The sequence below is a fragment of the Elaeis guineensis genome, chromosome 2, assembly GCF_000442705.2.
Source record: "Elaeis guineensis isolate ETL-2024a chromosome 2, EG11, whole genome shotgun sequence".
Classification (NCBI taxonomy): Eukaryota; Viridiplantae; Streptophyta; class Magnoliopsida; order Arecales; family Arecaceae; genus Elaeis; species Elaeis guineensis.
In genome coordinates this window covers 126855847-126876534 of record NC_025994.2, presented here as the reverse complement: position 1 = coordinate 126876534, position 20688 = coordinate 126855847, and the positions used below count along the sequence as shown (strand labels likewise).

Below are 20688 nucleotides of genomic sequence, written 5' to 3'. Positions count from 1 at the left end.
CCCCCGATCCGTTTTATTTTTTAAAAGGCACCTCACTGGGGAGAGAGAAGGCATTGATCCCATATGATCTAGACAACCAATATTGGACTAAAAGTGCCATCCTCTCACAACAGTAGTCCCTCAGTTAAGGGGACTTTGTGCACGTGGTTGAGAGACAGTCCTCACGTTGGGTGCCAACATTACAGTCAAGAACTCGTGACTTGGATGAATAGGATGGGCCGATTCTCTATATTCATCTATGTGAGATATTATTTGCTTTGGGAGCTGCTTTAGGGGCTACTTCGCATACACTCCTCCGTATACCCTTTTGCACGATTTTGCCTTTTAAAAAATGCCTCATTGGGAGGAGAGAAGGCTTCACTTCGTTGATTCAGACTCGAGAGTAGGGAGTATGTATTAGGAGTAATATCATCTTAAGACTGAAGACATAGAGAAGCCCCAAATAGATTACACCAGATCTAGCCAATCCTTACTTCTATAGCATGCTTATCCTTTGAACAAACCTATCTTGGCTTCGATGGTAGGCATATTTCAGACTCAATCGATCCTTACTTTTGTAGCATATCTAGCTCTAGGTCATCTTTTCTCTCTAGTGCTTACCTCCACCAAACTGATCTAGATCTTCACCAGTTATGCTGATATCCGAACCGAAGTCCTCTCAGCTGAAGCTAGTCCGATTCAATCTCATGCCTACATTTCAAATTCGAATGGCCGCTGCATGATAGCTGACCTCAAAGTTGATAAGACAGTAATAACTATCCCACTCTGGAGATTTTATTCCCAAATCTCAGCATACCTCGCTCGATCTGATCGGAATGGACCAAAAATACCGCACCTAAATGACTCTCGTCTCTATCTTTAAATAGAGGCCAAAGAAACCCTCAAGGTACATACATATTCTCTCTCTCTCATATGCGCTCCTTCTCATCTATTTCTTAAATTTTGACTTAAATATCAGAGGATCTCTACCGAAGCCAACTTCGGCTATGACTTATTTTGAGAGTTACTTCTCCAAAAAAATGTGTCCATATCTCAACTTCAATTATTCGACAGATTTCAGCCATAACAATACCTAAGATCAATTAAAAATTCTAATTGCCTTTTCCAAGATTGCCTGGGCCATCAGAGACAACCATGGAAGATTAAGTCATTTCTAGCTCTCTGTAGGTGCTAGGAGACCGCTATACTAAGTTAATCTCGCACTCTTCTCAACTCTACTTCCATTCCATGCCTCCTCGAAGTTGTCTAACCTGAGAGAGGAGAGGAAGGAGAACCTCAATTCAATAGCCCTCCAATGTGGTTCATCCCCACTTGGCTATGAACTCTTTTATTTGTGGTACTCGAATACTTAGTGCCAACCACATGAAAATTTTAGTCTTTTCCATAAAATAATTGATTAAGAACCGAATAATCTTGCTTAGATACCGATGCAGCTAAAGTCATGTTTTGATGGAAAAAAAAAAAAAAGAACGACGTATGAAACAAAAAGAATAGCAAAAATAAAAAAATAAAAATTTCTCAATTTTGATTTAATATCAAAAAAATAAATTACCTATCGTGTTGACCAAAAAGATCGTATTTATAAAAAAAAAAAAATCTTAATTTGACACCTAAGTGACTAGAATATTTTAGATTTATTCAGAATATAAGATAGAAAAAAATTAAGATTTTTAATTCATCCAAGATCTTACAGACTCCCGTTGATCTGTCAAATGGATGAATCTGATTCTAAAACTGGATTGTAATGGCTAAGCAATCAGATTTATAGAGCACAAAAAGAATTTTTTGAATTGAGGTTTAAAAATATTTTTGATTTTGAATAAAAGAGTTATATCTATTTTAGTATGGTAGGATCAAAATCGATATAAATAGATACAATCAACGTGATTTCTTGTTCTTTTGAATTCGATTCATCAAATCAAAAAATTTACAAGCTAAACTACCGACGTCAGATACCCACCGTGCCAGGAAGAAAGACACTAAGCACCATCCTCTTTGCTCGCTCTCTCATTTTTCTTATTTTATTTTATCTTTTTTCAAGAGGTTGGAAAACTATAAATAAGAGAAGGCCAACGAAGAGTTGCATCGAGAAGACAAACCTTCGATTTGGGCCTAGACGATGGCCTTGCGATGGACGGCCACTGTTGACTACTGCCAAGGCTTTTAATTGGCCTCTATAATCGGGAGTAAATTTTCGTTGCAGGTGATATCATGTCACCAAAAAATTGTAATAATCCAATCAATAATTAAAAATAAATAAAATATAAAAAATAATATGAAATATTATTTATTAAAATTAATAAAATATATGATAATTGATAAAATATAAAAATTTTTATTAATTTGTTATAAATTTGAAGTGAGATCACCGTTGCAGCGAATATTTTTTCCTATAATTGGTGGGCAATAAGGTACTCGTGCCATAACAAGCGTAATTATTGTCCATACTTGATGTCCCAGTGTATAGAGTCAACGAGTCCATACGCCTTTATTATATTTCTTATCTATCCCTTGTGTTATTCCCCAGATAACTCGGCCTTCATCCTACGATATGGTTCCCACAAGCTGGTAACTCTCCTAAAATTGAAAGAGACATGTATCGCTACTCACGATTAAAATTGACGCGCAGCATTAAGGCAGTGGATTTTTTTAATTAATTGAGATTTGACATAGCAACTCCGTGCTATAAGCTCCATTAGATCTTAAGGTCTACTTTGGAAATTGGATAAGTGGTGCAGTAAGACACTTGTGGTGTCTTATTCTTGGGATAAATACCAAAGACATCATTTAATAGCTTGGAATCGCCGATCCCGGTTATCCTCAACCTCATGTTCCATCTCATTTTTATTATTAAAATGACCAAAATGATCTTTATGACCCAAAAAAAGCTCTGTCTGACCCAAAAATAACCATTTATATATTAGTTGTATAATCATGATACGAAGGTCAAAGTAAATTATCTTTATAGAAAAAAAAGGAAGGAAAGAAGAACGTATCCCACCTATCTCGTTTTATCCTAAAATTTATTCAGCCTTTCTAGAATAATTACACCTTGTCTCGTCTCTGGATGGCACATCCCGTTTCCAAAGGGTCCAACTTGTTCCACTTTGAGATATGACACCAACCTATTCAACAATCCAGTTCAACATCCATGACACAGGATGGACGATACTGTGAGATGTAGTCATGTTCACGAGGATGGCTTCTTTTGTGGACCAGCTCCAGACCTTGACAAATGGAACAGTAACACTTCCGAGGATAAATATAAATCTAGGGTCCAACTTAACAATTTCCTTAAAACCACATGTCAAAAGAAGTGAAACAAGTCATTTCAGGTCTCTCTTTTAACAAATCGGATTAATCAGCTAGCGGGTCAAAAATGCAGCTATTCCATTGGAGGAACTGACTAGTAAAGGTGGGGAGGAGCTTCCAATTGGCCTTATCATTTCAATATCAATTTTTTTAATGTAAAAGATTTCGGTTCAATTTTGATGGCAAAGAATTCCATCGACCAAATTGTAGCAGATGTACGGCGGCGTCGATCCTTTCTTACCCAGTTGTCAAAACAACGTATAGACTTTGTTAGTTTGTATTGGCCGAGACGAAGACTAACAAATTAATCTTTAGAAAGTGTTTGCAACTTTAGGAAAAAAAAAATGTAAGAGAACAAAGACACTTCCACATGCTCAAGTTGTCACTCTCCTTGAAAAGCACCACCAACAACCAACCCATATCACGTGCCACCAACAACCAGCAGCAAGACGGGCATCACGTGCTTTCGAATTTTTAAGTTATTCTTTGCTGGTCCATGGTGATTTGATGGTTGTCTGACCATAAAAGTGTCAGAGAGTATGATGTTTTGATGTTGGTTGGTACAGATTATGAAGGACATGATGGAATCTAGATTACATATCTCAGGACGGACATTGGAGAGGAGGTAAAGAGATATCGGACAAGATGGGTTTCTCTAGCTGAAAAGAAAGTAGAAAACATTTTACTTGCTTTCTCGCTGTGCTTTGATTGATCATCCGGATGCTCTGTTAATTTGCACTCCTCTTGGGGTGATATCGAGGAAATGATCTGATGGGTATTGCCTCATCTCTCTCTTTTAAAATCATCTGCTCTACGGAAATAGATCTACTAGATCTAATAAATGCGGAAATCCTTGATGAAATGCATTTGATCTGCTGTCTCTATCTGGGGAAGAGAATAAGCTGTGAAGCATAGATTTGCGAAAGAACAACATGTAGAAACCTGATATCAAATCACCATCAAAAGAGAAGTTGCGTCGCATCCATGCATTTAAAATTTAGTCATTCATGGTGGAATCAATGCTTTACATACGCTTGATTGTGTCCAACGGTGATGACAATTTATAGATCTCACATCTAATGATTCCATGTTGTTCTCGCCACGTTTAATGGTTGTGCTGCTAAATCCAAGTAGGATGGTTTTCATCAAACCATACTGACCACCATTAAATAATTTGTAGAACATACATCTTTCACCTGTGAAACTTTGACCATTCACTTATTTATAAATATTTTTGTAGTTCTTGACTTTGAAAGTAATGTTCCTTTGCTTCTAACTCTCTCTCTTTTGGCAGTCTTCGATGGCTTGGTGAGGACCACATGGTTCAGGCTCCCCTTGTAGAGGGGGTTTCAACTCATATATACATATCACAAACTGAACCGAGGGGTAGACCGGATCACCAACCCCGCCTACCAACAGGAGAATCCATGAGCTTCGGTAATCATGTATCTGTGAGTATAGACCAGATTTTGGCTCCCAATATCTCTGTGCACGGACGCTATAACCCTGGCTACCTTAACCAATAAATTGATAGACGGAATTAGGGAGAATGAGAAGAATTAAATTGTTTAATAAAAACCTTGGTATAGAACTTTTCTTGTTCCATATTTCCAGGATCTTTTTCACTTTCGAACTACATCTGAGCACCTCATCGCATGAGATTGCAGACTGTTTATGTTTACAAAAACCCACAAAGAAAACGTAACAATCAAAAATAAATATGTGATTAGCATACGATAACCGAAATATATGTTCTCACCGACATAATTCCATGATGTATTTCTACTACCTTTTTAGAAAAAATATATTTCTACTCTTTAATCAGTCAAAATCTTCTTTATGAGGTCTTTTTCATAAAAAATAACAAGGCTCTGTGCAAATTCCTATCTCCTTGGGAGCTTTTCTATCTTTTTTTCCTCTTCTATCTTCCTGTATTCTCTTCCTCTCTTGTACTTTTGATCTTTAATAAAATTCAGCTGGGGTTATACCCCTAGTTCTTAGTAAACAAAAAGACAAAAGAAAGTTCCAATCATCAGACGGCCATGAGCTATCTTTCTCTTACCCATTAGAATTGCTTGTCTTCTGGTGCCACAAAGCTTCCGACATATTTTAAGACACCACTCTGTTTATATCTGTTCATCCCACCAATCAAATGCTAGTGAAATTGGAGTGGGATATGATTTTTGTCATTCTTTTTTCAATTATTTTTAATAATATAAAAATATAACAAACTATAATAATTAAAAGGCTTCAGTAGAAATTTCCTACATTAATATCTACACCATCTTAGATATTTATGTTCGTATATGAATGGAAAGCTCTACGCAAACTGAACCTCCATGTAGAAATTTTTGCCATTAATATAGAATCCATGCAGAGACAATTTTTTTCTCTTTTTTTCAATTATTCTCGAAATATAATATAATAATATAGTAAATTATAATAAATAGATATTAAATAATAAATTTTAATTATAGCTAAGCATATTAATGCCGGCATCATCAGTATCTGTTGCATATTAGCAATGAACTTTACTAATAACTAGTACATTAACACACTAATATAAATATTATTACTATATATGTCCACATACGGAATAGAGGGCTTCTTACAAGCTAAGCCTCCACTTTGGATACATAAAGTAGAATAAATGGTAGATTGGGATTCCTTTATTGCAGCATCAGAAGGCTACCGGTCCCTACATGGACTCAAGCTAGTGTTTGTCTAATACTCAAAAAAGAGGCATCGAAGCAAAGATATTGAGTGGTCATGGATGCGGATCAAATCAGTGACATATACAAACAGTCATATTCACGATTTAAATCAACAGCTTGGATGCATTCATAGTATGTAAAATTTTATTCTCGTATTATATAAAGCCTTGCTCTCTAGGGTTTAGGTGTGCTGGCTGAGTGCAAGCTAGAAGGAGGCTTGGATTATAGATCTGAGAACACTCCCCCTACGAACAGAGGGGTGGTTGCTCATTATATTGGAAATTGGGCGCTCTCCCCATGGACATATGCAAGTTGCTGAACCATGTAAATTGCTCATGTCATTTTTCTCTTTATTATTATTTTTTTTTTGTTTATTTTTCCTTGCTAGTTCCATGATATGGACATGAACTTCTTCTTGCATAGCAAGCTGCTTGTCACAATTTAACGTTATCTACCTTTGCTTTAATGGCTAGGAATCATCCGTCCTTAGCCTTTTTAGATGGAGTGGCGATCCATTTGGTTCCACGTACCAAAGTCCGTCCTCGGTCCACCGGCTTACGTGAACGGTGAACCTAGACGTCTTTGACCAGCAGAAAAGCGGTGCCCAGCAGCCATAACTGACGCGGACGCGCGGGGGCAGACCGGTCTTGTTCGAATCCTGAACCAACATGGAGCGGGTCCGGACGCAGGACCGGACCCCGATGAACCGGTGTGATGGGCCTGTAGTCATATTTTATATATTAATTATATTATTATGGGATTCTCCCGTTGAAAATGGGCGTTCTCCCTTCTAGAAAAGTTGACGTGCAAACGGTTGTGCGTGTAGGCGGCCCCTCCCTCACGCAGGACAGATTGGGAACTTGTTGAGCTCCCCGGGGAACGCCATTTCAAAAGTCTGCGTCATTCACACTGACGCTTTCGGTTCTATTTCAAGGCAACTATCCCTTCATATCTACTACCCCTACACTTCTTCCCCCCGAGACGAGAGGTAGAAGAGACCGACCCCATATTCTTCCCTCACGGCTCCCTCCATATCCTGGGATCTCAATTCTCTTAGGGAGGAAGCTGGTGATTCCCGGCCCCTTTTTTGCTCTCAAAACAGAAAGTCTAATAAGCTATTAACCTTGTTCTGAATTCTTGAAGTTCCAAAAAGTTTCTCAGCCACAGAGCTTTGCTATTCTATTTCTTTTCCTCCTTTTTTTTTTTTTTTTAAAAGGAAAGAAGAAGAAGAAGAAAAAAAAAACAAATCAAGGGAGTCTGAGCAATCAAAGATAAGATGGAGATCTCAGGAAGCAGCATGGTTGCAAGCTTCCACCGGACTAGCTCGGCATGGCGGAGCGGCAGCACCAGAGATGTCTTCTCTCGGTCCTCGAGGGATGAGGATGATGAAGAATCTCTGAAATGGGCGGCGCTGGAGAAGCTGCCCACTTACAACAGACTGAGGAAAGGAATACTGACCGGGGCCACGGGCGAGCGTATGGAGATCGACATAGATAATCTTGGATTTCAGGAGAGGAAGAATCTGATGGAGCGGCTGGTGAAAGTGGCAGAGGAGGACAACGAAAAGCTCCTGTGGAAACTCAAGAACCGTTTGGACCGGTGAGTTTATTTACCTGGGTAGATGCTTTCGTGAAACGGTACGAGTTTCTTGCTGACTTTTTCACCTTTTCAGTGTTGGAATTGAAAATCCAACGATTGAGGTCCGCTTCGAGAACTTAGAGGTTAATTCGGAAGCTTATGTGGGAAATAGCGGTGTTCCTACGGTCGTCAACTTCTTTGCCAACAAGATAGAGGTAACCTACTCTACTGCCTATAGACAATCATCCAAGCTCATATAAATATAAGATGGATTCATCGATTCAAGGTCGCAAAAAACTAACAATGGCTGATCCGATATCTTTCTGTCTCTCCACAGGGGCTACTGAACTCCCTTTATATACTTCCAAGCAGAAAGAGACCAATCACAATACTTAATGACATCAGTGGGGTCATTAGGCCAAGCAGGTAAGAAAAGGAATAGATGCTAAATCTCATAATAGATAGGACATAAAAATACTTGGCAGCGGTTTGTCTTGCTTGCACTAAGATTCTGCATTTCAGAATGACTTTGCTTTTAGGACCTCCGGGTTCTGGGAAAACTACTCTGCTCCTAGCTTTAGCAGGAAAGCTCGATACCCGCCTCAAGGTAAATTTAGCAAATTCACCATTGGTGGCCTCTCTCACTAAGGGTTTACATGCTCATGATGTTTCGGGATCACTTAAATATTCATGTATGAAACATTAGGTTTCGGGTAGAGTGACTTACAATGGCCATGGGATGGATGAGTTCGTCCCCCAGAGAACATCTGCTTACATCAGTCAACATGATCTGCACATAGGTGAACTGACGGTGAGAGAGACCTTGGCTTTCTCTGCGAGATGCCAAGGTGTTGGAGCACGTTATGGTATGCTCGAGATAGAAATGTTGGTTCGGAGGTCATTTAAGGGATATTTCCAATGTTAGAATCTAATACCTTTTGTATCGGCCTTCTTGCAATGAACTCCAGATATGTTGACAGAGCTATCAAGAAGGGAGAAGGCAGCAAACATTAAGCCAGATCCTGATATAGATGTCTATATGAAGGTAAATATCCAATCAGTAGCATAAAAATTTATGCCATCTCAGACAAAATAGACCATTAACAGGAGCAACCAAAGAAGAAAAAGAAGGGAAGAAGGAGATCATTGGAATAGCAATATAACACTCTATTTGAGTATCTTCTTTCCTCCAATTTCTCAAAAAAAAAAAGAAAAAAAAAAAAAAAAAACACTCTATTTGAGTAAAAATTCAACTGTTGATAGTAATTAAATTTCCTATATTTCATATTGCATGAACCCCAATCTGCCTTATCACAAGCATATTACTTTTGTCCATGACTCAAGAATCCTAACTCTGTGATACAACACAGACCACATTTATACTACAGACCAATTAAAGCACTTTCTTCATATACACATGCAAGTCATAGGGATCAATAATTCTAGTTGTCTTGAGGAACATAAATGCCAAAAAAAAAAAAAAATCGAAATAATCAACTACTCTTCTTGAACATAACTACTACTTTTTATATGCCCACCTTTTTGCCTACTCATAGAAGATAAAAAGATGCATGGTTACCTATTGGAATTCTCGAAATTTGCCTTCTGAAAAAACAACCTCCAATATTAATCTCCATCACAACCAATGCTTGATTATGTCATTTTGGGCAAAAAGATGCACCCTAAAGGCATTCAGATTTGGTTAAAATAAATATATGCATGATTACAAGCTAGTGATTCATTTGACTGTCCTCTAGGCTCGCCCTCTTTCACATTATTATGTTGTATCACTTTTTCCCTCTTTTTATTCTTAGAACATGTCTAACACATATATTTTAGAAACTTGATTTATTTAGATGTTGAAATTATTATTATTATTATTATTATTATCTTTATCTTTCTTTCTTTCTCTACTATAACAGGCTATTTCAGTAGAAGGCCAGGAAAGTGTGGTCACGGACTACATTCTGAAGGTATGCCCTGAGATCAAATATATGCGCAAAAAGTGCTCTCAAAAGTAGATAACTTACATATTTCAAAACAGTACTCCTTATGCCATGCTCCACCAATCATTCCTGTAAACCCAACTATTATGAGTGCATCCAATCAAGCAAGTCAACTGGGTGCTATGGTCAGAATATTTCATAAACCAAAACCACTGACCATTTCATAGACATGCCTAGTAGAGCAGAGATACTGCAAAAAGGTATCCCACAGGCTGGTAATTGATAAAATGATTACTTACATAGGAACATATTAAAGTCCAATTGAGGATAAGTTCCAAGTGGCAAGGTTGGAGGAAAGCACTCTACATATTAGGACGACAAATCTGTTGAGAGATCTCTTACCCCCAATGCGCAATAGTTATAACTCTCTCTATCTTCTTCTCCCTGCTTCCTCTAAAACTGCAGATTTTAGGACTGGATATCTGTGCCGATACTGTGGTAGGAGATGCAATGTTAAGGGGAATCTCCGGAGGGCAAAAGAAGCGAGTCACGACAGGTGGAATTATTGTTAATGAGAACCTTTGGGATTCACTAGCACTCAAAACACTCCTCTTGTTGTAAGACTGCCAAACTTGAACAATTATCTTCTTGTCAATAGGTGAAATGCTTGTTGGTCCAGCAAGGGCACTGTTCATGGATGAGATCTCTACTGGCCTGGACAGCTCCACAACTTTCCAGATTGTCAATTCCCTCAGGCAGTCCATTCACATCCTTGGGGGAACAGCACTGATAGCTCTGCTTCAGCCAGCTCCAGAGACTTACGACCTTTTTGATGACATTATTCTCCTCTCTGAAGGGCAGATTGTGTATCAGGGTCCACGTGAGCATGTGCTTGAATTTTTTGAATCCATGGGTTTCAGATGTCCTGAGAGGAAAGGTGTTGCCGACTTCTTGCAGGAAGTAAGTAGCTAAAGTAGTTCGATATGATAGTTTGTCCGTTTGGTCTATGTTCCAAGAATTGCATTGAAATTCCTGCAATAAATCTGTCTGCATTAACAGGTGACATCAAGAAAAGACCAGCAACAGTATTGGGCAAGAAGAGATGAACCATACCGTTTCATTCCTGTTAAGGAATTTGCAGATGCATTTCTATCATTCCATGTAGGCCGTAGGTTGGAAATTGAACTGTCCACCCCCTTCGACAAGAGCAGGAACCATCCAGCTGCTTTAACTACATCAAGATATGGAGTTAGCAAGAGAGAATTGCTGAAAGCTTGCCTGTCAAGAGAGTTTTTGCTGATGAAGAGAAACTCATTTGTCTATGTATTCAAACTTTTCCAGGTCAGTGACATACCTTGCACAATTCCTAAATTCATATGGTTCTGCATCTTACATTCTTTGGCCTTTAATAATTTCAGCTCTGTTTGATTGCAACTATTGCAATGACGGTCTTCTTCCGTACTAAGATGCGCCATGATACAACAGAGGATGGATTGATTTATATGGGTGCGCTTTTCATCGGTATTATCACTCATCTGTTCAACGGGTTTGCTGAACTTGCAATGAGCATTGCAAAGCTTCCCGTCTTTTACAAGCAAAGAGATCTCCTGTTTTATCCTGCCTGGGCATATGCACTACCTGCATGGATACTGAAGATTCCAATCTCATTCTTGGAATGTGCTATCTATGTCGGCATGAGTTATTACGTTATTGGTTTTGATCCAGATGTCCAAAGGTGATATTGGATAGAAAAATCTGATCACCATCAGTAAATCCAGATCGTAATATATATCTTTCAGTCTTGATTAACCAGACAATCTTCTTTGCACAGGATGTTTAGACAGTTTTTCATATATGCATTGGTTAGCCAAATGGCGTCTGGACTCTTTCGACTCCTGGCTGCATGTGGTAGAGAAATGGTTGTTGCAAACACATTCGGTTCCTTCGCACAGCTGGTGCTTATAGTCCTTGGAGGCTTTGTCATATCACGAAGTATGATGTCTTTAAGATAATGTGCTTCTGTAAAAGGCCAAGATTCTTGCAACAAATTAAAAGCCATTATCTCAACTTCAAATTTTATTGGTAAGACTAATGACAAATGCATGACTAAATCTTCTTTGCTTTATTCAGAGAATATCAAGAAATGGTGGATCTGGGGTTACTGGTGTTCAGCTTTGATGTATGCACAGAATGCAATATCCGTGAATGAATTCCTTGGGAAGAAATGGAGACATGTAAGAAATTCCCTACTGAATATGCAAAAATTTGATTCACTAGAATTGATCTGAGTTAGCATTGACTCCTCAAAACAGGGTGTTAATGGAACTTCTAGCAAAGATACCTTGGGAGTCCAAATTTTGGAGTCTCGAGGCCTTTTTACCGAAGCAAATTGGTATTGGATTGGTGTCGGCGCATTACTTGGATATATTCTGGTTTTCAATTTCCTCTTCACTGTTGCGCTTTCTTACCTTGACCGTGAGCTACCTCATCTCCGATACTAAATGCTTCTCATCAATACTGGTCACACTTCTCGGCAGGATAAATCAATGATCTAATTGTCAAATTACATTGATGCAGCAATTGGAAAAGGCCAAACAGTTATATCTGAAGAGGTGTTGAAAGAGAAGCAAGCTAACCGAATAGGAGAAAATGTCGAGCTGGCAACCAGAGAAAGGAACTCCAGCCATCCATCTGAAGGTCAGTTTAATAAAAAAGTACACAATCTGATTTACAAGAACATTTATACTTACCTACAGATTCACATGACTTCAGCAAGAGGCAGTGGAAGTAGGACCACAGGGATGGAGATCAGCACTGAAGCCAATCCGAACAGGAGGAGGGGTATGGTACTTCCATTTGTTCCACAGTCGCTCACATTTGATGATGTCAAATACTCCGTGGACATGCCACAGGTATGCTAGAGTTCAAACATATTATGCAATTTTACATAGTAAAGGTCAGGTTATGTCATTCACATTATTATGATCAAAGAACTGCGAACTAATCGTTAATTTACACTTGCAGGAAATGAAAGCTCAGGGTGTGACAGAAGATCGGTTGTTACTGCTCAAGAGTGTAAGTGGAGTATTCAGGCCAGGAGTTCTCACAGCACTGATGGGTGTCAGTGGAGCGGGTAAGACAACATTAATGGACGTGTTGGCTGGGAGAAAAACTGGTGGATATATTGAGGGAAGCATCACAATATCTGGTTATCCAAAGAAGCAGGAAACTTTTGCCCGGATATCAGGATACTGTGAGCAGAATGACATCCACTCACCCCATGTGACAGTCTACGAGTCTCTTGTCTACTCTGCATGGCTAAGACTACCCCCTGAAGTTGATTCGAGCGCAAGAAAGGTAGGCACTGCAAATAACAACTTCACAACCTACAGTTCAAATGGTAGCATCATGTAGTATGTGCAATATGCATCATTCATCATTTCCTCGACATTTAAACAGATGCGTCAGGGTCTTTCTTTTTCAGAAAGAAAAAAGTCAGTGCCAGAATGTCATACGACAATTAGAAAGAATATTTTCTACATGATCTACTCGGATGATATATAGTTTATACTGTAGCATCATGATATTATTATGCAAATGAACAGGCAAAAGGTAGACCAGAACACATAATCATGAGTTGCTAATCTGCAATTATCTCCCAGAATATCATGATGCTACAAGCTCATAAAAAGTAGAATATACAGAATCAGTATGTTGGTTACCATCAGTTTAACAACTTTTATTATATATCACATCTGAGACTAAGTTTATGAAGTTGATAATTCAGATCCAGGGGGTTGGTTACACCATCAGTTGAACATATTTTATTATAAATTCGATATGTACAGAAAGAAGTATGTACATGGGCATGTTTATCAGCACATGTAATCTCGAATAACTTCAACATTGGATTATCTTCTCCATAAGCTCATTGGTATCACTTTTAGGTTACAATTGTTGACCTAACCTTATATTTCACAATTCCATTCTTTCCATTTATTATACTTCTGTTATTTGTGTCTAAGTCACACATGTTAACAGTTTCTATATGATCTATACAAAACACTCATCATTGGCATCTATGTTATTTATGTCTTAATAGCACATGAGGTGTAAATTCTCATATTTTATGATGTAGAGAACACAAGTAATTTCTTATTTTATTTTATGTAATCAAGTTGCAGGCAGGCTCCAAACTTTTGGTATAACCAGTTGTTCTGTTATTGTTTGAGGATTTTGTCGCTGACCAGCCACATGCAGTATCTTGCTCCCAAACCTTGTTGCACTTTATATCATAAAGTGCTGAAAGAGGATGACACGAAACACGAGACTATTAAATAAACAATACTTAGATAAAAATTCTAATTGATCATATAATGTATACAAAACAATATGCCCTGAAAAAATAATACAATTGCATACATAAGATTTAAGGAAGGAAAAGAAAACTTTCTTTCTTTCCTCTTCTTACGAACATTTTACATGCCTTGTTTCATTCTTCTATCTACATAAACAAGTAGAGACAAGGGTTATTATGCAGGCATACTAGTGATTGTAGAAGTGGAATTGCATGAATCAATTAACTTGGATTGTCCAAAAACTATTTGTGAGAATATCTTTAGACTTAAAGGTAATATTTTACTGATGTTCGCATACATGTGACTACTTGCAAAAGTCAAAACATATAGAGGGGGTGTGTTTTGTAATTCCTATTTGGGGCTAATAGTACGATCATATAGTATGTGAATGTGTTTAATGCTGTGTTGATCTTGACTTTGCTTTTTATCTGATCTATCAACTCTTGATGCCTATGGTCCCTTATACCAGTAACTAACAAAATTATGGTTCTAGCAAAGCCACGTTCAATGCAATTTATGTAAGATATTTCATTTTTTTGATCTATAATACATTTACAGAATAAATCTAATAGATAAATTATAAAAAACACATTTCTAGGATGACAAATCTTAAAAAATAAAATAAAATAAATCCCCTCTTCTGCAATTGAACCAGTCCAACTCCCTCTCCTGGATGTTGCTATGATTTGGATTACAGCCAGAAACCATGCAATACATCTTCATGCTTTTCTAGTTGAGTTGCATGTCTCAAATATTCCATATATTTTAAAAAGAAATTATCTCTGGTATCTTATAAATTGTATGCAAATGGTAAGACACTATGTGGATGATCGTGGTGATGAATGAAAATTTTAGTGTGATAGAAAAAAAAAAAAATAATAATGAAGGTCGGTTCATACAGCTAGCTCAGAAGATCTGTTTTTAACCCAACAAACTACAATTATATTTAATGAAATTTAACTGTAAAGCAAACTCAAGTCTAATTCTAGTGAGTAAAGAAGATTAACAACTATACCTCTATAGTATTGCAATATTGATGACAATGAAAAAATGCTCGAGTTCTTAAAATCTTTTCTGGTATCTTCCACATGAGAATTCCAGAATGAATTGGTTTACTTACAGTCTGTTTAGCCAATAATTGACAGTGAAAACAATAAATGCAGATGTTTATTGAGGAGGTTATGGAACTGGTCGAGCTCACATCACTGAGGAAAGCAATGGTTGGCTTGCCAGGTGTCAATGGGCTGTCAACCGAGCAGCGCAAAAGATTAACAATTGCAGTTGAGCTTGTTGCAAATCCTTCCATAATTTTCATGGATGAGCCTACATCTGGACTAGATGCACGAGCAGCAGCAATTGTCATGAGAACTGTCAGGAACACAGTAGATACAGGACGAACAGTCGTGTGCACAATTCATCAACCTAGCATTGACATTTTTGAAGCGTTTGATGAGGTAAGAGATAACCGGACAAGCAAATTTTGCTATTCCTCCTTAGAGATGGATATGTTAATGCACCACAATTCCATGACCTTTCTGTACCAGACCAACCAGATGGGTTCTTTTGGCTTCTTGTTACTATTGTTTTGATGTCCAAATTTTACAGCTCTTTCTTATGAAACGAGGCGGTGAAGAGATCTATGTTGGCCCACTGGGGCACAACTCATGTGAACTAATCAAGTACTTTGAGGTGATGAGAAAAATAGTAAAAATGTGCATGAATTTTTCCTTCCCCCAATAAGATCCTGTGTTAAAGGTGCTGACGGCAATTGTTTATATTTAAGGGAACAAGTGGAGTCGCTAAGATAAAAGATGGTTATAACCCGGCAACATGGATGTTGGAAGTCACTACAATGGCACAAGAACAAACTCTAGGAGTTAATTTTGCGGAAATATACAGGAACTCAGATTTATTCAGGTATTTTGACCACTGGCACTTTCACTTCATCTCTGACCTCTTGTAACAAGAAAATTTTTGTGGTGACTCCCGCAGGAGAAACAAAGCTTTGATTCAAGAACTCAGTACACCTCCTCCTGGTTCAAAAGATCTCTACTTCCCCACACAATATGCACAACCATCCCTCATCCAGTGCATCGCTTGCTTCTGGAAACAGTACAAGTCGTATTGGCGCAATCCATCATACAATGCCATACGGTTATTCTTTACCACAGTTATAGCCCTAATGTTTGGAACAATATTCTGGAGGCTTGGCTCTAAAACGTATTAATTCTCGATCTTTGCTTCAATTTGTTGTAACTCCTGTCGTCATGTCAAGTTTATGATTTTAATCTGGTAATTAATGACAAAGCGCCTCTACGTGATCGTAAAATTTGCAGGCACACGCAGCAGGATCTGTTCAATGCCATGGGATCAATATATTGTGCCGTCATGTTTATTGGGATACAGAATTCTCAAACCGTCCAGCCTGTTGTGGATGTCGAACGGACAGTATTCTATAGAGAGAAGGCTGCAGGGATGTATTCTGCTTTACCATATGCATTTGCACAGGTAAATATATACGTTTCAGGACTGTCACGTTTCAAACAATCAAATGATTTTTCTACCTACTACGTACTGGTAACAATTGGGGGCCAATATTACCATATTTATGTATTGTTTTCTTTTCCTTCATGAATCATTCTTCACCTTATTCTATTGCATTCAGGTTGCAATTGAAATACCATACACCTTGTTTCAGACAGTGCTATATGGGTTACTTGTGTATAGCATGATAAATTTTGATTGGACAGCTGCCAAGTTCATGTGGTACCTATTCTTCATGTTCTTCACATTTCTTTACTTCACATACTATGGGATGATGGCAGTGGCAATGACTCCCAATTCAGACATCGCTGCAGTAGTATCCACCGCATTTTATGCAATATGGAATCTCTTTGCAGGCTTCGTGATTCCTCGTCCGGTAAGTTTAATTTAATACATATTTTTCATTCAAGGATTCAAAGGATTCAAGCACTAAAGTTCATTTATTGACTGCAGAGGATACCTGTATGGTGGAGATGGTACTTCTGGGCATGCCCAATTTCTTGGACCCTTTATGGCCTGTTTGCCTCACAGTTTGGAGACATAAATGAGCCCATGAACACAGGTGAACCTGTGAGTCACTTCTTAAAGAGGTATTTTGGATACGAACATGACTTCTTGGGAGCAGTTGCTGCCGCAGTTATTGGATTTCCTTTGCTCTTTGCCATCGTCTTTTCACTTGGAGTCAAGGTGTTGAATTTCCAAAAGAGATGAGATCTCTAGCGAACACCAGAGCTTATATTTTTGTTAGATGCTGGTAACACAGCTCCTCTGTTAATGAAGATGTGCAAGTTTTGGTATTTGTGATTTCTGAAATTATCACCAGACCCATCATGATGTAAAACAATAGAATACTTGCTTGCTAATACAATCACTCATTTGGTGTAACCTTATGCATTCTCAAAGGTTGAATTTCTCCAGTACGACGGACACCAAGGATGAAGTCCTTTTTATATGTGTCACCTTCATTTTTTTTTTGTACTTACTAATTAAGGATAAATCATTTTCTGAAGGCAAAGGAGGAGCAAGTTGCCTCTCTCCACCAATGTATTCAAAGTGAAAATACAAGAAGTAAGATTACAAGCTAGGAATCAGAGCTAACAAGCAAAGAGCTAAGATTGCATGTTATTTTAGAATAAATCATGTTGTCATGTTTCATTTTGCCTTGTGTTTGGACAACTTTGAGGCAACAAGTACGAGAAAAAAGCTTTCACTAATATAGTCTATCACAATCTACGACCTCACCCAAAAACTAGCCAGAAAGTATTATTTAGATTTTTGGCTATGTATGACTATCCAGGATCTACCTACTGTATAGTCAATATGGGATTAAATATATACCTACACGAGAAACCCCCTTTAAGCTTCAGCATCTTCACTAAGCTAAAGATCCAGATCCATTTAAATTCAATCTCAAGTACCATAAATCTAATCACAAATGTCACATTCAGCTCCTGATCAATCTAAATAAACCCGTGCTACGATATCTCCTAGTCCACATGGAACGTGAGTTGGGTCCACTTTGATACAAATTGTAACAATCCAAAACCTCATCAAAAAAGATTATCCATAAAATATTATTTAGGTTCGCTGACCCTGTATAAGCACCCAAAATCTACTGGTACATAGCCACTATGGGAATAAACACACGCATACACAAGTCCCCACATGGTCCCTATCACTTTTACACTTAGGGATCAGCTGAGGAAACCAATAATCACCACATATCCTCATCTTAATCACCCAATTTCATATACTCCATATAACTAGACAATTACCTTTTCCGCGAAGAACCTATTCACTAAATTTCACACATACACCAAAAAAAAAAAAAAAAAAAAAATCCACCTCCTTAGGATTTCACATTCATGTGTAACATAAGCAATTGTATTGCTAATTAGATAAACCTTTTGAAAAGTCCCATTAGATTTTCATAACAAAAGGATGCCATAACCATGTAATTGTTTGTTAATATTATAATGATAATTTCTCTCCTTGAATACTCCTTTCATCATCACCTATGACGTACTGTAAAGCTAAGACATTCCACAACAATGTCTTCAGACCAAGGCCCTTAAATTCCTAAACGAAGAACTTCGGCCACCTATGTTCTCTCCAGCCAATATTCACAAATGTATTGATTAACTTGAATCAACATAATCAATCCTACCACTAATAGAGCCCTTATCACTAATTTCATCCACTTTTTGTCTGCCCTTAACACTGCCACATCCTCATCCCACCTCCCATCCTAGCACCCTCCTCGTCTATTTCAACTCAATAAGTTGATTGCCTACCACCATCCATCCAACTATCACAGTCCATATTTTGCTATCACAATTACCACTCGTCACCCATCTCGCCTTTCAATAACCATCAACAACTATAGGCTCAATCAGATCGCCCCAATAGGCACACATGAAATCCTTGTTGATGCCACATACTCCATTGGTTAATGCACTGCTCATATAATCTGCAACCTTCCCACTCCCACTTCGAACATCTCTTCTTGAAGAATTGTAATGCAAATTAGTGAAAATTTTTTCAACTTTCAAGTGTTGAATTCCCAAAGAGACAGACATGTAACCTCAAGAGGACCAGGAAAATAGCACACGATAATCATGAGACAACATAATCATGCAAATCTGATAGTCCAAGTGATGTTACACTTGGCAACTTTTGGCGGTAGTGTAAAACACTAACATGAAAGATAATCATAACGTTTTGGCAATAAGCAATATGTTGTCTCGTCCTGGAGTGTCCATGACTCCTGAGGAGCTTAGAGTTTCCAGGCGTCTGACATGTCAAAAAGTAATAAGCTTAGAGAGTTTCTTGGCAACCAAATTGCAGGGACTCATGTAAATAAAAATTTGACATCATTCCACCATAAAAGCAAAATCTTTCCAGGTGCCATTGGGAAGAAGATGGCATTGTGTCTGAGAAACAATACAGAATATAAAAGACAAAAAAAAAAAAAAAAAATCTAAACATGCTTGGTCTCCTTGCAGAAAATTGGATCGTGCACAATCCGAACAGCTAATTATTGAAAAAAAAAAGTGTATGGAATCGCTAATGGCAACAGACAGACTGAGAAGAAAAGATGCAACCAGAAAACCTAAATCACCTCTCTTCCGGGGGAGAAGAGGAGGGGGTGGGCGTCAATCCTCTCGTTCTTACATTCAATAAAAGGGCCCTAACTTGCATCCTGTTTCACAACTCATTATTCCAATTCAATGCTGAGTCGCTTCAACACAATGAATTCTTGGACTTATTCAGAAAGACAGTTTCGACCATCAAGTACGACAATGGACATGAATCAAAATCTATCACGAAAAATGCCTCCAAGATAACGAAATGATGACCCATCAATCAAGAGGGTGAACATGGACAACTTTTGCAGCGCATGGAGTAGCATAACATGAAACAGTCCAGTAAAAAAGAAACTAAAGAAGATGGATGAAGGAAGAGAGCATGACCTACCAGAAGATCCCGTCGACATCTCTGGATTAAAATATCTTGATCTCACCAAGAACCAGCAATGGAGATTGAAATAAAGCGGGCGCCTCCAAGAATTCGAGTAAATAAAATTCAGATCACCGATTACATCGGTCCGGAGATAGCAATCTGGAATCTTTAAAACAAGGAACGAGATTTAAATATCTTTCAAATAAATCAAAAACAACAATCACAAGAAAACGAGAGGAAAGCAATTAAGGCGGCCAATCAAGAAGAAAGTCGAAGCTCACCAAAGAGTTCAAGTCTCCAAGAAATCGACTCGAAGATAGAGAAGAGAGGAAAGCAAAGGGAAATCGTTAGGGTTTAGTCCTTCTCCTAAGCTCTGAAGAAAAAACAGAATAAACCCCGCACGCCAGAATGTGTCATGTGACCGTTGCTTTCCCGTGGAGTCGGTCGATTCGATGTTATCGGAACCAACAGCGTTAGATGAGATCTGGAGCGCGGGCGGGATTTTTTTTTTTTTCCTTGATTTCTTGATTTCCGGAATGGAGTTATTAGCGAGTGGGGCGACCGTAGGTGATACAGGGAGATCCGATGTGCGCCAGGGATGACATGGCAGCCGTTCGATCAGGCTCTTTGACGAGGTTCGTATTTAAGTTCAAATCAGGTTGTTGAGGTGAGTTGTTAGGGCCTTTCCTTTTTTTTTTTGTGATAAAAGAGTTGTTAGGGATTAACTGAAGCCCCATTTGATGAAAGTCTTGGACGTGAGAAGGTTAGAGCCGG

General features: G+C 38.2%; 1 protein-coding gene and 1 long non-coding RNA gene across 14 annotated transcripts; one reads left to right on the top strand and one right to left on the bottom strand.

The window, feature by feature from the left end:
* Window positions 1–6842: 6842 nt before the first annotated feature.
* Window positions 6843–17337, top strand: LOC105041130 (ABC transporter G family member 39). Of its 3 annotated transcripts, XM_019853413.3 has the most exons (25): window positions 6847–7094; window positions 7243–7625; window positions 7699–7819; window positions 7942–8030; window positions 8127–8211; window positions 8311–8470; window positions 8573–8649; window positions 9527–9577; window positions 10016–10106; window positions 10209–10510; window positions 10610–10891; window positions 10969–11285; window positions 11382–11542; window positions 11681–11784; window positions 11863–12025; window positions 12128–12247; window positions 12323–12462; window positions 12575–12907; window positions 15072–15362; window positions 15514–15597; window positions 15692–15825; window positions 15901–16128; window positions 16245–16416; window positions 16574–16828; window positions 16906–17337. In XM_019853413.3, the coding sequence occupies exons 2-25, from the start codon at window positions 7303–7305 to the stop codon at window positions 17161–17163; spliced, it is 4341 nt and encodes a 1446-aa protein (XP_019708972.1). In that variant the 5' UTR covers window positions 6847–7094; window positions 7243–7302; the 3' UTR covers window positions 17164–17337. The 3 variants fall into 3 exon arrangements, with proteins under 3 accessions (XP_029118596.1, XP_073107148.1, XP_019708972.1); XM_029262763.2 differs by having other exon boundaries at window positions 6843–7094; window positions 12128–12462; XM_073251047.1 differs by having other exon boundaries at window positions 6843–7625; window positions 12128–12462.
* LOC105041213 (uncharacterized) lies at window positions 8285–20380 on the bottom strand. 11 transcript variants are annotated; one of them, XR_003799896.2, is made up of 8 exons: window positions 20196–20380; window positions 19930–20080; window positions 12187–14054; window positions 10905–12101; window positions 10664–10781; window positions 9635–10582; window positions 8540–8639; window positions 8285–8394 (listed from the first exon to the last, which is right to left on the bottom strand). It is a non-coding gene; the product is annotated as an uncharacterized lncRNA (long non-coding RNA). The 11 variants fall into 11 exon arrangements; XR_012138310.1 differs by having other exon boundaries at window positions 10905–12076; XR_012138308.1 differs by having other exon boundaries at window positions 10905–11587; window positions 11892–14054; window positions 20196–20379.
* Between the last annotated feature and the right edge of the window lie 308 nt (window positions 20381–20688).

Bases quoted from the DNA above. Each gene is read 5' to 3' on its own strand.
- LOC105041130 (XM_029262763.2), top strand. From the start codon at position 7,303: ATGGAGATCTCAGGAAGCAGCATGGTTGCAAGCTTCCACCGGACTAGC. The intron at 11,286-11,381 runs GTGATATTGGAT...TTCTTTGCACAG, and splicing joins TTTGATCCAGATGTCCAAAG to GATGTTTAGACAGTTTTTCA. The intron at 16,129-16,244 runs GTATTAATTCTC...TAAAATTTGCAG, and splicing joins TGGAGGCTTGGCTCTAAAAC to GCACACGCAGCAGGATCTGT.